This window comes from Lynx canadensis, chromosome B2, assembly GCF_007474595.2.
Source record: "Lynx canadensis isolate LIC74 chromosome B2, mLynCan4.pri.v2, whole genome shotgun sequence".
Taxonomy (NCBI): domain Eukaryota; kingdom Metazoa; phylum Chordata; class Mammalia; order Carnivora; family Felidae; genus Lynx; species Lynx canadensis.
Window position 1 is genome coordinate 80,926,829 of NC_044307.1, and position 14,904 is coordinate 80,941,732.

Here is a 14,904-nt window from a genome sequence, read left to right on the forward strand (position 1 = left end):
ATAAAGAGCTAATATCACTATTTTTTTCTAATGTCTTAAAAATTGAGGGACAAATACCCCCAAAACTAACGGCTGAATAGGAGAAAGAAAGGAACAGACACCAGATCCCACTGCCCAACCACATGGTCTCTATCTACACAGGGTACTGCCAGTGTCCTCCAGCTCCCTTTAGGAGAAGGTCAGTGCTGCCCCCTAGAAATAGGCTTACCTGGCACACGTGTCTGAAGAGCTGCAGGGCCCTCTGGTCCAGCTCTCCCTTGCACAGCACATGGGAACGCAGGTAAAGGAGGGCATTCATCAGCAGCTGCTCTCGGGTAGGACAAGGTCTCTGGCCCTTGCCTTCCAGCTCCTTTCCTCCTGAGCGCTTGAGGATCAACTTCCCAAGGCCTCGAAGAACCTCCTCTGACTTCACTGAGCATAAGGCGTCTGCATGAGCATAGTAAGTGGGGAAGGTGGGGCCCACCGATGGAAAAGCCAACAGGGATGTGGCCAGGGCACCCAGCCTGTCTGCACAGACCACACTGCCATGGAGTGAAGCATAGACCTCAGATGCCACCAGCCTCATGCCATGCTGCAACTGCAAGATGGATGCCTGCAGTGGGGCCACAGAATCTGGATAGAGGGCATACTCCTCGGCCAACCGCTTCCTGAACTGGTGGTGTGACTGCTGCCAGGAAGCCTCCTCCTTCAGAAGGTTCTGGGCCACCTGGGCAGACCGAGGCCCATCCATGTGGAGAGCCTGCAGGAGCCGTGTGAGCAGATCCTGAACAGCAGGGGCCTTGGCAATGCTGGTGACATAGTGGTGGATTTCCTGCACCAATGACTCATAGGCAGGCACCTGGGGTCTGAAGGCCTGCTTCTTCGACAGGCTGCAGATTAAGTTCTCCAGATGATCTATTCTTTGGCGCAGTAATCTAAAGGCAAATTATCACAATATGCAAATTCTGTCAGAGACTCAGCCCTTAGCTAGGAAAACAGAATGAAGACATATCAGCTTCTAAGGAATAACATGAAGAAAATACTGACAATTATAATGTAAATGGAGAATATAGAAAAAGCATTTATCACATGCCTCACATGGTGTTACTACTCACTGAAGTAGTTGTATTACCCTACTCTTACAGACCTCTTAGGCTTTTTTTTTTTTTTTAACATTTATTTATTTTCAAGAGATACAGAGAGACAGAGTGTGAGTGGGGGAGGGGCAGAGAGAGAGGGAGATACAGAATCCAAAGCAGGCTTCAGGCTCTGAGCTGTCAGCACAGAGCCCGATGCGGGGCTTGAACCCACCAACAGAGAGATCATGACCTGAGCTGAAGTAAGATGCTTAACTGACTGAGCCATTCAGGCACCCCAGACCTCTTAGGCTTAAAGACATTAAGTGATCTCTTCAAAGTCTAAAGCCAAAGGACAGGGACAGGACTGGAGCTCAGACCTGCTACATTATACAATATTTACTAAGACAACAAACGCACACAGTGCACATTATCACATCTAACTTCTGTCATGTTGAGAATAAATTCTGGTTTCAACCCTCCTGGCCTCATGAGAATCTGCCCTTCCTTTCAGAGTATTAACTTTTCCTGACAGTAACAATGGCTTTAGCATCTAATCGCCAATGTAGTTCAGAGATCTGTATCATCACCTCAAACACTGCAATTACACTGTGAAGGTCAACCTCAAAAAAAAAAAAAAAAAAAAAAAATTTTTTTAAGAGTCAATAAACCATCAACACAATAACTCTGCTGTTACCTGATGTGAGGATGACAGTAACTGAGAATGACTTCATCTTCCAGGTCTCTTCCAGTGTGTAGCTGGGATGAGAGGTTTCGGGTCTTCCACTCACACTGCAGCTGGTGTAACTAATAGAAAGGGAAGAAGCTGGTCTGCTGTGCTCAGCTGTGCCCACATCCAAGAGGACAGTGCCCTGGGGAAGGGTAGAGCAACTGGATAGAAGGAACCTGGGCTCCTGAATGATCCAAGAGCAAGGGATTCTGTTCCATTAACTTGGACCACTTCATCTCAGAGCTGTTAGGTGAAGGAAACTATCTTGTTTATACCACTGAATTTATGAAACTCTGCTCTTACAATTTTACCAACTCATATACTACTTCCATATTTTGAAGAAGAAAAATCTTATCACTATCTTTATGTATTCAGTTCCTGAATTTGCTTACAAGTTCAAATATCAAGGGATACCACATAATCTAAATCTACTTGATCCTTGAACTTTAGATAAGGAACACCAAAAGTTCAAAACCTGAGGAATACTATACCACATCGAAAGAAATTATCCAAGTCCAAATATTCAAAACTTAGTTCAGGTAGAGGGAGTCTGGACAGGAGAGATACATCAGAGGCTTAGGAAGGGCCCCTCCAAATGCCTAAGCTTACTTAGAGGAATTCTCAAAGAGGAAAATGTAGTCTTTAGAACACACTCCCGGGAAGTCATAGGGCAGCTTATGCAAAATCACCCCGTTGATGTTCTGAGCATCCAAAAGGGAATAAAAGGAGTAATATACTAAGCAAGTCCACCCAGTCAGGGATGGAGCCCATGCTCCAAACTCTCATCCCTCCATACCTCTTCCTTAGCGTACTTGAGCTTGTACTCCCTCTTCACTGCGGGGTCAAAGCAGGCCTGCGGAAGCCATGTCTGAATCTGGAGCAAGCCAAGGCTCACCCACAGGCTCCCACGCCGTGCTGGCTCGGGCAGGTCCCGCTTACCATCCCCTTCCCCAAACAAGTGGCGCAGGGAGGTAAGCAAGAGGCATAGCAGCTCTTTGGGCAGGGCCTCCTGCCCAGCCATGTCCCCAAGAGTCTGGCCCACATGCTGGAAGGTCTGCTTGTCCCCGAGCAGCAGCTGCTCACAGTTTTGCATGTATTCCTGCCGCCGGGATTCAGGGAGCAGCTCTGCCAAACCCGCCAAGTGCCGGCACAGCACAAGTCTCTGGAGCTGGGAATCCGTGTATCTGTAGGAACAAGGAGGCACTTAAGGGCTTGCACTACATCAACCAGCATTCCTTTCTCACACTATCATTCTTTTAAAAAATGACACAGCAGACTGCACTGCCAATACTTAGAGGTGAATTTCTCTTCTCAAGTAATCTTATATGCTTTTCTAAGTACCACTCTCTTGATCACAAGAAGATTAGAAGTGACAGAGGCACTGCCCAGCTTATGATAGCCTGTAATGGGCTAAAAATCTGCTGATCCAGCCAAAAAATACACTTGCTTTCACCCACCAAAACTAGCCACTACAGATGAAGTTCAGACAGACTGAGGTTCTCTCTACACACTCTATAGAAAAGATGGAGCTTTATAGTCTACCCAGGGGGCGAGAATACCTGAACTCTGCGACTGAAGGCACAGCCATGTTGGTCCAAAGCACCAAGCTGATATCCCGGAGCTGCTGGGCTCTCTCAACCCACTCTCCCAGGGTGACGTGTGAGGAGGACAGGATGGGGAGGCCGCTCACATCCCAGGGACTTGCTCTGCAGCTGCTGGTCAATACTTCAAAGCAGCACTTGGAGAAGATGGCTCTACTGAGACTGCCAGGGCCCTGATGGAGACGAGTCATGTATCTTTTAGAAGATAAGCAAATGGATTTCAACAAGCAGCACTGAGCACTTCCAAGAGAAGAAAGAGAGTAAGAAAAGGAGGTTCAGGTTGCTAGGACCAGGTAAGCCTCAAACAAAGGATAGAATGGGGTCAGGTGTTAGTAGGCTTTAAAGCAACATAGACTCCATTCTCAACGAATGAGGAACAATGGGTGCTTTAGTAATGCAAGAAAATCTTTCCAACCTGGGCACGAGGAAGACCATTTTTACAACAGAGCTACAGGCATACTGCAGGGAGACTTGGAGGCAAGGAAAAGAGTTAGAAGACAACTGCAAGAGCCAGGGACAAAGTCTGTCAAACCTGTGCTCCTTGGACTATTTACCTGGGACATTGTAATTGCTGTCCACAGCAAATGATAAGGTGGTTAAACAGAAAATGGGAAACACTGTATACTCTGCAACCCTTGAGAATCCATAAGATATATCACTAAAGGCTTTGAGAAATGTTTTACAATAAAGAAATCAATTTTGAGGGGCGCCCGGCTAGGCTAAGTTGGAAGAGCATGCGACTCTTAATCTCAGGGTCGTGAGTTCAAGCTCCATGTCGGGCATAGAGATTACTAAAAATAATAATAATTTTTTAAAAATCAATTTTGACAGAGCAAGGGAATAGAAGAGTCTGAAACAAATCCATGAACATCTATAGGAATAAAGTATGATAAAGGTGGCATTTCAAATCAGAGTGGAAAGGATAAATTAGTCAAACGTGGTGTTGTTATGCTGCTTTTGGAAATGCTATTTGTATAGAATAAAAAAAAATTGTATACCTGCCTCACAAAACAAGATATCGAGATGTAACTGAGGATTTAAATATAAAACAAATACACAAGAAAATAATGGGCAAATGGTTTTTAATTCTAGGGATAATGAAGACTTTTTTTTAAAGCATGACATCAAAGCCAGAAAAAAGAAAGGGACTACAATATTTGAAGAGAAAACATTATAAAACTTGAGAGACAAGAGAACACTAGAAATATATTTCCAACCTTATGGTAGATAAAGGTTTAATATGCATACCATGTAAAAAGATCTTCAATAAGAAAATGGCGATAAACTCAATTTTTTTAACAAAATAAGTAATAAACATGACTGAAAACTTCAAAGAAAATATACGTGTGTAAAGATGTCTGATCTCAAAAATAATCACAGGAGTACAAATTCAAATGGTATTTTTTAAATTGAATAACTGGTAATAATTAAAAATGTTGCTAACACCTAGTGTGCCAAAGACATAAGAAACAGGTTCTTATAAACATACGAATAAGTAGAACTGTGCTCTAGTCCTAAGTTCTCCTGTGGTCATCCAGAACTTCGTGACCTCCCTCTTTACGAGCTCCTAGCATGTTTAAAAAAGTAAAAACCACACCCTAATGTTTATGGCAGCATTATCAACAATAGCCAAATATTGGAAAGAACCCAAATGTCCACCGACTGATGAATGGATAAGGATGTGGGGTGTGTGGGTGTGGATGTGTGTGTGTGTGTACACCTACATACACATACCCATGCACACAATGGAATATTACTCGGCCATAAAAAAGAATGAAATCTTGTCATTTGCAATGACATTGATGGAGCCAGACAATATTATGCGAAGCAAAATAAGTCAGAGAGAGACAAATACCATATGATTTCACTCATATGTGAAATTCAAGGAACAAAACAAATGAACATGGATGGGGTGTGTATGAAAAAGAGAGTTAAACCAAGAAACAGATTCTAGAGAACAAACTGAAGGTTGCTGGAGGGGTTATGGGGGTGGGGAGAAGGGGGGCATTTTCTGTGAGGAGCACTGGGTGCGATATGCAAGTGACGAATCACTAAATTCGACACCTAAAACTAATATAATATTACACTGAATGTTAACTAACTGGAATCCAAATAAAAACCAGGAAAGAAAAAAAAAAAAAAAAGTAAAAACAAAAACCACCTGCCCAGACATTCTCAGAATAGCCATGAATCTCTTTAACTATGCAGACATTCTAACCAATGATTAAATTCCAGTTCTTGTAACATATCCACAGAAATACTAAGAGAAAGAGACAAAGATTTATGCAAGAGTAGTTGATGCAGTTATGCTTGTTATAGGAAGGAGGAAATAAAGGCAAGAAACCTCAACATTTATGAATAAGCAAGTGATCAAATAAATTCCAGAAACTAGAACAATGGAATACCTTAAAAAGAATAAGCTGGAATGACATGTTTCCATGACATATTATGTGAACAGAGAAAGTGATCTTATTTTTGTTTATGTATACATTTAATGCAAAATACATGTAAACAAGAAGCAAAGAGGAGTTATTTCTGCAGAATTCTGATATATATACAGAGAGAGAGAGAAAGAGAGGGAGAGGGTGAGGGAGGGAGAAGAGGGAGACAGAGAAAGTGAGAGCACAAATGAGCACTGACCCTTGAACAACGCAGGGGTTAGGGGTACTAACCCCCTCCCATACAATAAAAAATCCATGTATTTAACAGTTAACTCCCCCAAACTTAACCATGTACATTACAGTAGAACAAGACACCACAGGTCTTCTCATCCTCACCCAAAGTTAGCAAAGTTGGATCCTAGAGTGACGTTCACTACTTGCTTCTCTACCCAAGAGTGCAGAATCTCCTTCCAAGTACAGTCCAGAGAAAGGCAAAGAACCACAGACAGCACCCACCCTGCTGTCCCCTCTGCCACGAAGAATCCTGCCTAGTACTTATCCTGCCCTGATGTTTTCCTGAATTCCTTATCCCAGGAGGGAGGCAGGTTCTCATTCTGTGTTCCTGGGCCAACTCTGGCCAGTGACTGGCCCTGCCAACCCCCCCACTTCTGCCCTGCCTGGCTCCTTCACACCTCTCTCAGTTCAATACCATAGGTAGTGGGATAAGGAGTGCCAGAATCAGGTGATAGCCCTGTTGTTACAGCCTTCCTGCATCCTTCCTCCATCTTCCTTTTGCATCTAGTCATTTGGCAACTTCTACCTTACTTTTCAGTCACAATATAAAATACATATTTATCGGAAAAAAGTCCACGTGTAAGTAATCCCATGCAGTTCAAATCTGGTGTTAAGGGTCAACTGCATATATACATACGTATACACACATACATACACATTTCTATGCTGTTAAAATATTTTGTAACTAGAAAAATGGTATTTTAATTAGAGAAGAAAATGAAGACCTTTTAAAGGAAACTTTTTTTTTTACTTTAATTCATAATTTCCCAAATGATTTAAGACAGAATCTTTCTTTTGAAGGTATACTTCTTAACTTCCTGCAGAAAACAAAATATTGCCATCACTTATTTAGTCACTGCTCTGTCCTAGGAATAAATGTTTGTTGCTAGATCAAGAAATTTTTTCCACTATCAAATATTTTTATGACTTTATGCCAACAAACCTTCAATGTGGAGTCCAAAAGGGACTTGGGCATCTCCCTCTGCTGTACACCAGGCAGAGGGCTCCACATTAGCCAGTACTCTGGATTTGTAGTAACAGTACTGCTCCAGAAAGACATAAATGTGGAATTAAATAAGTCAGACCACAAGGAAATAATTTCTTCAGTAGACACCTAGAGATAAATAGATAAGAGCACATTTGAGAAAAATCCATAAATCAAGTTATGAGGTCTCTCTTTTAGAAGACTTATCTAAAATTAACATGGGTTTAAAGATATTAATTCTAATGTTGCTGATTTTCTGCCACCCGGTCATCTTGGTTAAGTCATTTATCCTGTTTATAATTTTATAAAACGGAGATCTGCCTTTAGAAGGTAAATGAGAAAATACAAGTGAATCAAACAATTATAATGTACCAGCAAAACAGATAAATGAATAAAACATCATTAGAATATTAAGTAATGAACGGCACTTGGGTGGTTCAGTCGGTTGAGAATCTGACTCTTGACTTCGGCTCAGGTAATGATCTCACAGTTTGTGGGTTCAAGCTTTCAATGAACCCACCTCAAGCACTGACAGTGCGAAGCCTGCTTGGGATTCTCTACCTCCCTCTCTGCCCCTATCCTGCTCTTTCTGTCTCTCTCTCAAAATAAACATTAAGTAATGAAGTTGACTATAGTTTGCCACCATTCATATTCAATAGCTATTCTTGGAGGAGAGAGTAAAACACTCTCATGATATATTTTTACATAAACAATAAAAAATAAATATTTTAGCCTCATTTAATGGAAACCAAATAGAATGATTCTGTGATAAGAGGTGAGAAATACCCAGGTAATTACTGCAAATGACATTCAAAATTTTCCCTTTTGAAAGTTAATTCAGATAAGACTAGAGTTTACAACATGGGATTGCAAAATTTTTATTTTATTTTATTTATTTTTTAAACTTTTTTTTAAAAAACCTTTACTTATTTTTGAGAGAGAGAGAGACACAGCGTGAGCAGGGGAGGAACAGAGAGAGGAGACACAGAATCCAAAGCAGCCTCCAGGCTCCAAGCTGTCAGCACAGAGCCCGACGCAGGGCTTGAACCCACGAACTGCGAGATCATCACCTGACCTGAGCCGAAGTCAGACACTTAGCCACTCAGGCACCCCAGGATTGCAAAATTAAATAAATAAACCATTCTGCAACCAGTCTGCCACAGAAAGTCTAATTGGCTTATAGTATAAAGAAGGCTTATTTCCCTTTTTGGTTTTGGTTTTTACCTTCTGATGGTGCAGTAAGTACCAAAAGGCTTGAAGCTCTTGTGGAGCAATTGGTGTGTGCTTAAGACAAAATAGGATGTGAGGACTTCTCTCCTTATCTGTCTGGGGTTGCTGATTTTTGCTGGACCTGTTCCAAAAATAAAGAGAAAGAGAGGATGGACTATAGGCTATCAATAAACTGCTAAAAATCTGTTATGTATGGGAAGATGGAACACACAAAACTTACAGTGCATTTACTGAAACACAAAGAAGCAATTCTGCTGGAAAAATACCTAGTAACTTATAGAGGTGGAGTCAAAACAGGCAAAGAATCTTCAAGAAGTTACAGCTTTCCAAAGTGGCAACTGACTTCCCTCTGTTTCAGTAAGACTATTCCCCTTTAAGACCAGTCTATGCTTTGTTTCACACGTAGCATACGTAGAATAACCTAACAACAACAAAAAAATCTCCCCTGAGGAAAATGGCTTACCTTCTTAGGCAAGCTTGTGTCATAAAATCAGCTGTCACTTTGTACTGCCAAAGCAGAGCCAGGTACTCCATTGCAGGCCACAACTGAACACTCCTGGTGAGTTGGATTAAGGAGGTAAAGTCTGGTTGGAACAGGGAGGAAGCTTCATTGTGCTTTTTCTCCAGAAAACCAAGTGAAATTCCTTTGGCTTTTAGTTCTAAACAGTGAGCATTCACAAGATCCTTCAGCTCATCTGGACAAAAAGACACAAGTGATATTACAGAATAATGGTCAGTAGTATAGGCTCAGATTCCCAACAACTAGTTACGTAACTGTGAGCTTAGCCTGAGCTTGAGTTTTATACCTGTGAAATGATATTATTATTACTTGCACAATTCTAATGACAGAATTAAACAGTATATGTAAAGTTCAGTTCTATGCCTGACGCTTATTTAACGACGGTTATAGTATACAAAAAAAAAGGAAAAGAAAAAAGAAACAGAAAAAAAGAAAATCTATGTGAAAAACTTAAAATTTATTGGCTGCAGAGCAGCAGATACTTTTAGAGCAACTGTTAGCAGGATAACTCTAAAGCAGATTACCTGGATTGACATCTTCCAGAATATTAGCTCTGAGGACCAGCCCCCACGCCTGCAAGAGACTTTTCTTTAAAGTCCATTTAGAAGCAACCACTTGGAGACGATTAACATCTTCCCACCATCCGCTTTCCCCAAGGGCAGGCATCCACTCCCTGATGGCAAGTGCTTTGTTAAGTACTTTCAATTGAGAAAAACACTCTACCACCAGCTTATTCTGAAACAACAAAACCCAGCAGAATCTATTACAGAGGAGAAATGCAGATTTTAGCAGCCTATTCATGTCTCAAAAAATTTTAAATATTTCCACAATTCTAGAAAACATAAGGTTTGTCTATTGTTGCTCTCAGGAGATTTTACACTAATCAAATTAAAACTCTATCCAGACTTAATACTCTCAAGAATAAACAAAAATGTTAACATTTAACAAATCAATTAAGAGTATTCAGCAAACATTTATGAGTCTAGATGAATGGCAGTTCCCATGTTATAGAACTCCAGATTTGAGCATAAGAGCTCAAATCTTTGTGTTTGCTACATGTTTCCAAGTTGTACCTTAAAAGGAAATGGCCGTCCCAGGAACTTTTGCAACTTCTTTACACCAGTGAAGCCGCCAGTTGGGCTCCCCAAGCAATTCTGAATATGTTCTGAGACAGTCTGAACCTCTTTGTAGTATCTGTAAAGAAGGGAAAAGGCACAGAGGGATGTAAGAAAAGGGGGAAGTGCTGGATAGTAAGAGACATCATTTAACATTTTATATTTGATTTCCATTCACCAAAAGGCCATGGGAATAAGCCAAAATAAAGCAAGAAGAAAGTTTCAATTCCAAACCCTCTTCTCTTTATCATCAGTACTGTAGATATTGAGTTATTACTCCAAATAGGAGTCTTACTTGTCTTCATGGTTCATTAGGAGTTGAGGGATCTGACGGACCAGATGTTTTAAAACCCAGTGCCAATGAAGGGCGAGCAGGGCCAGGCCTGAGGCATCCACTTTTACTGTGTCAGCTATGGTCCAAAACCGGTCCCGCCACCGCAGGGAATCCAAGATCTAAAAACAGAGCAAACCATGCTCACAAACACCTCTCAGTAAGACACAGATTTCAATTGTTAATCAATACTCAACATACACCCATGAAAGGTGTAGCATTCAGTTGAAATATTTTTAGGGACATTAAAGCAGTCAGAGAAGACAAAGATTCTCCCCCCAAGTACTTAAAGTTCAGAACTATTTCCTTAGGGAAAATGGAATTATTGAGTCACATGGTAAGTGTACTTATAGTTTTATAAAAAACTGCCAACTTTTCTTATAAAGCAGCTGCATTCCAACCAGCAGCACAGGCGAATTCCAGTTGTTCTGTTTCCTTGCCAATACTTGCTACTGTTAGTGATTTTAACTTTAGCCATTTTGGTGCATGGCATCTCACTTACATTTCTTTGATAACTAATGATGTTGGAATTTTTGAAGTTCTTACTGGGCATTCATGTATCTTCTGAGAAGTATCTATTCAAATTATCTTGCTCATTTAAAAAGTTGGGTGGTGTTATTAGTTTGCTTGTATAATTTATGGTATCTATAATCTAGAATTATACTTTTATGTAATTTACATACAAACAAAATACTGCCCAATTTTCAAGTTTCTCCCAGTGTTTTCATTTTCTTAAAGGTATCTATTAAGAAAGTTTTTTGAGGAGACTCTTAAATAGGGAGAACAAATTTAGGGTGGGAGCAAGGGAGAAGAAGGAAATACAAAAGAATATGAGGAAAGGCTCAAGGATATTGTACATGTTCATTATCGTGGTAATGGCTTCAAAGGTTTGTACGTGTCAAAACATAAAATTGTACACTTCAAATATATGCTCTTCATGATAGGTCAGTTGTATACTCATTAATCTTTAAAATATGTATATATATTTAAAACTGTTAAGAACTAAATTTCTCAAATAATATTGGACATATAACAACATTGTAGTTTATCTCACCCTAAAGAGTCTTAAACATTTGTCTTGGCACAAAAATTAATATAGATACATTTCCTCACCTCCATGACACTGACATCAGACACCATCCCCTGGGAGGACTGTACCCAGAGCAGGATTAGTGCATCACCAAGTTCAAAAAAAGCAGCAAGATTGACCACAATTTCATGGGGCAGGCTGTGATAGCTCTCTGGATCTTGGAGTTGACATAAATAAGAACATTCCATCAGATTTAAATTCATCTCTAGATATTTTCAAACTCAACAGTAATATGAACTTAACTGCATCTCCAGTACGGTCAATTTTGAAAGGTCACAATTGAAAGCAAATTCTTAGCCTACCATTATCATATTAAACATAACTGATCAGGTATGTACACCTATAGATGTTTATAACCTCTTACTGAAAAATGGAAATTATAGAGCATTAATGCATATTTTATACAAGTACTTCTTTAAATACAAAACAAGATGTGTATATATGTGTGAATGGATGAAGAGCACAGACAGGTGAGAAGATACAAATCAATGTACTATAACTGCTTCAAACGCAGACTTCTATCTTTTCAATTAAAAAAATAAAGGATGAAGAAAGAACCTATAACCAAATACTTAGCAGCATGAACTTTTTGAGCCAACAGATCTAGATTTCAAACTCTAGCTCTGTTACTTGCTAGAGATGTGACCTTGAGCATCTCTGTGCCTCCCTTTTCTCTTTCACAGCATGGGACCTACACCACATAAGGTTGTTATAAAAAGTAAATGAAATCAAAGACATGTAAAAAGCAGTTAGGTGTTACTACTGAATAAGGGGATGTGTTTAAAATCAGTCCAGCAAATCAAAAGGAAATTAGTGAAATGGCAGCAGCTGCTCAAGGTCTCTTCACTTTAGAGACATTACGTGATCACATGCATTAACTCAAGAATACAAAAAGGAAACCTCTCACCTTTATGGAATTCAAAGGACATTCTCAAAACACTATTTCTTAACTTTTTGCCACCAACAGAAACCAAATTTGCTTCAGTAAATATCCGTTTTTCCCGGTCAAGATATATGATTGTCCTGAAATGAGATTTAATAACATAGTAAGTAGTATTGGTTATTGGTGAATACTACTTTGCAATCACATCCTCTACCTGCTGAAATCTTGAGAACATCAATCTCCTTCAACCTGCCATTCCTCTCCAGCCCCTGAAAATTCTGGACTAGAGACATGGAGGTGTAGTGATGACAACTGAGTTGGCGGTAGCACGGGGCAGAAGACAGATGGCCTGGAAAAGCTGCACCTAGGAAGACTGCCAGGCCTCACTCTTGCTCTGCCATGATGTGACAAACTGCACTGTGAACTCTTAAAAGTGGCCATTATAAAATTAATCTCTGGTGTTAGAAGTTACCAGGGGAGGAACAAGGGGAGGGGAGACAAGGGTGCCTTTGAGGTGCTAGTTCACATCACATGCATGAGTTCACTTTGTGAAAATTCATCAAAACCAAATATGCTCATTATTTTTTTTTTTAATTTTTTTTTTTCAACGTTTATTTATTTTTGGGACAGAGAGAGACAGAGCATGAACGGGGGAGGGGCAGAGAGAGAGGGAGACACAGAATCGGAAACAGGCTCCAGGCTCTGAGCCATCAGCCCAGAGCCTGACGCGGGGCTCGAACTCCCGGACCGTGAGATCGTGACCTGGCTGAAGTCGGACGCTTAACCGACTGCGCCACCCAGGCGCCCCTCAAATATGCTCATTATTAATAACAGTGTATTTTTCTGTAAAGCACATTATACCTCATCATAAAATTATTTTTAAAAACCTATTACATTAACACTGATGGCTAATTAAAAAAATACTCTGACTCTTGAGAACAAACAGAGGGTTGCTGGAGGGGTTGTGGGAGGGGGGATGGGCTAAATGGGTAAGGGGATCTACTCCTGAAATCATTGTTGCACTAACTTGGATGTAAATTAAAAAATAAATTATTTAATTAAAAAAAAATACTCTGGCCATTACATTAAATGTGAGAAAAGACCAGCTTATATCACAATTAAGTAAATTTATATGTTGAGTGTGTGTGTAAGCATGCAGGGGCTACATATCTCTGCAGCATTTGAGGATGGAAAATGATGTGGACACAACACTGAGGATAGGACCTACGAGAAAATGAGCACGTGAAAATGGGAGGAGCTGCCAAGAATCATGAACAGAAAACAATAGAAACATAACTACCCTATGATAAAGGATTAATTGTAACATAAACACAACATTAAAGTTAAGCTAGTACCTCTTAAAGCATCTTGTTAAATTATTAAGAACTTGCAAAATTTATAGGCATTTTGACATCAGAGTCAGAATTACTTCACTGAGCACGGAGCATGATGTGACAGAGTTTAGAAAAGGCATGATCTGTGAAGCTATGGTGTACAGTGAGGCAAACAGTGCCCAGAATAGCAGGCTTCACCTACTTGTTTGCAACAGACTCTAAAAGGGCAAAGAGCTGCTCAGGCTGATCGGTTTGTGGGTCAAAGTCCATCGAATTTCTAATGATGTCCAAAGCCTGTATATTCCACCGGGGGTCCAAAGGGATCACAAATTCATCTGGTTTAAGAAACAAAAAAATGAAATTTTGGAGTTAAACTCCTTGCCTAGCAAATTTCAGTTGAAGACTTTTCTTGGTCCTAATTTGATCACATTGAGTCCTGATGGGGAAGACAAAGAACAGGAAAATGCTGGTTTCAGCCCATAATACTAGAAAAGTAAGGTTCAACTGCTTCTACACTATTTCCTTTCTAAGTGCAAAATTTCTACTAATCCTGAAAATTCATTCTGCTTTAGGACGAAGGTAGTTCCTGTTACAACATAAGCATTATGACCAATACATTCACCTGCTCAGGTCCCACAGTGGGTCAGAAAAGAATCCATGAGCTTAATCACCCAACCTGTGCTCATTAACCGCAAAAAAACTAACTTACATGGTGGAAAAATGAATGAATATATTTCTCATTGTTTGCTTTCAGTAAGAAAAACAACTCAAGATTATTTTGCTTAAAAGCCAAAAGCCATTTCTTTACAATAACAGACTATGGTGTTTTCTGCTACCTCACACTTCTTTGGCTTAAACTTGACACTTCTTTTGTAAAGCAGCAGTGCTCAGATCTGACCCCTTTCCAGAGGTTGTGAGAACCCAGGGAAGGGAGGTAAGACAAAACAACAGTAACATTACGTTGAAGATGGCTGGGTAGGTCAGTGGAGCACAAGGTTTAACGGTACCCACCATACAGTAGACTAACAAATGCCTAATGTGAACAGCAAAGTACATGAAAGAGGGAGCGCGTGTTCCAAAGTCCAGGAAGACTACACAATCCAGAGCTACACATTTGAAAAGGAGGACAAAGGCATACCTAGTATGTTCCAATAATGGGCAAATGATATCTGCTTAAAAGGGAACCTGCTATTCTACTCTAGAACTGTGTTCCCAATAACCAAAAATCCCACATACTTGGCAAGCCATGATTTAGTTCAGCCACAACATGACCACTACGGTAGTTTTCCCTGTTTGTTTTCTTCCCAATATTTACCTTGTTAACCTTTAGTGTAGATAAGGTAATTGGTTTAGCA

The 14,904-nt window shown here is 40.2% G+C and overlaps 1 protein-coding gene across 1 annotated transcript in view; it reads right to left on the bottom strand.

The window, feature by feature from the left end:
* Positions 1-14,904, bottom strand: part of MDN1 (midasin AAA ATPase 1) — a 175,975-nt gene that overhangs the window by 48,110 nt on the left and 112,961 nt on the right. Inside the window, 13 exon segments of the mRNA XM_030315968.1 lie at positions 209-914; positions 1,753-1,862; positions 2,582-2,969; positions 3,345-3,559; positions 7,005-7,175; positions 8,271-8,397; positions 8,740-8,971; positions 9,321-9,531; positions 9,870-9,990; positions 10,207-10,364; positions 11,356-11,489; positions 12,240-12,355; positions 13,752-13,884. Of these exon segments, the coding sequence (XP_030171828.1) occupies positions 209-914; positions 1,753-1,862; positions 2,582-2,969; positions 3,345-3,559; positions 7,005-7,175; positions 8,271-8,397; positions 8,740-8,971; positions 9,321-9,531; positions 9,870-9,990; positions 10,207-10,364; positions 11,356-11,489; positions 12,240-12,355; positions 13,752-13,884 (2,822 nt within the window).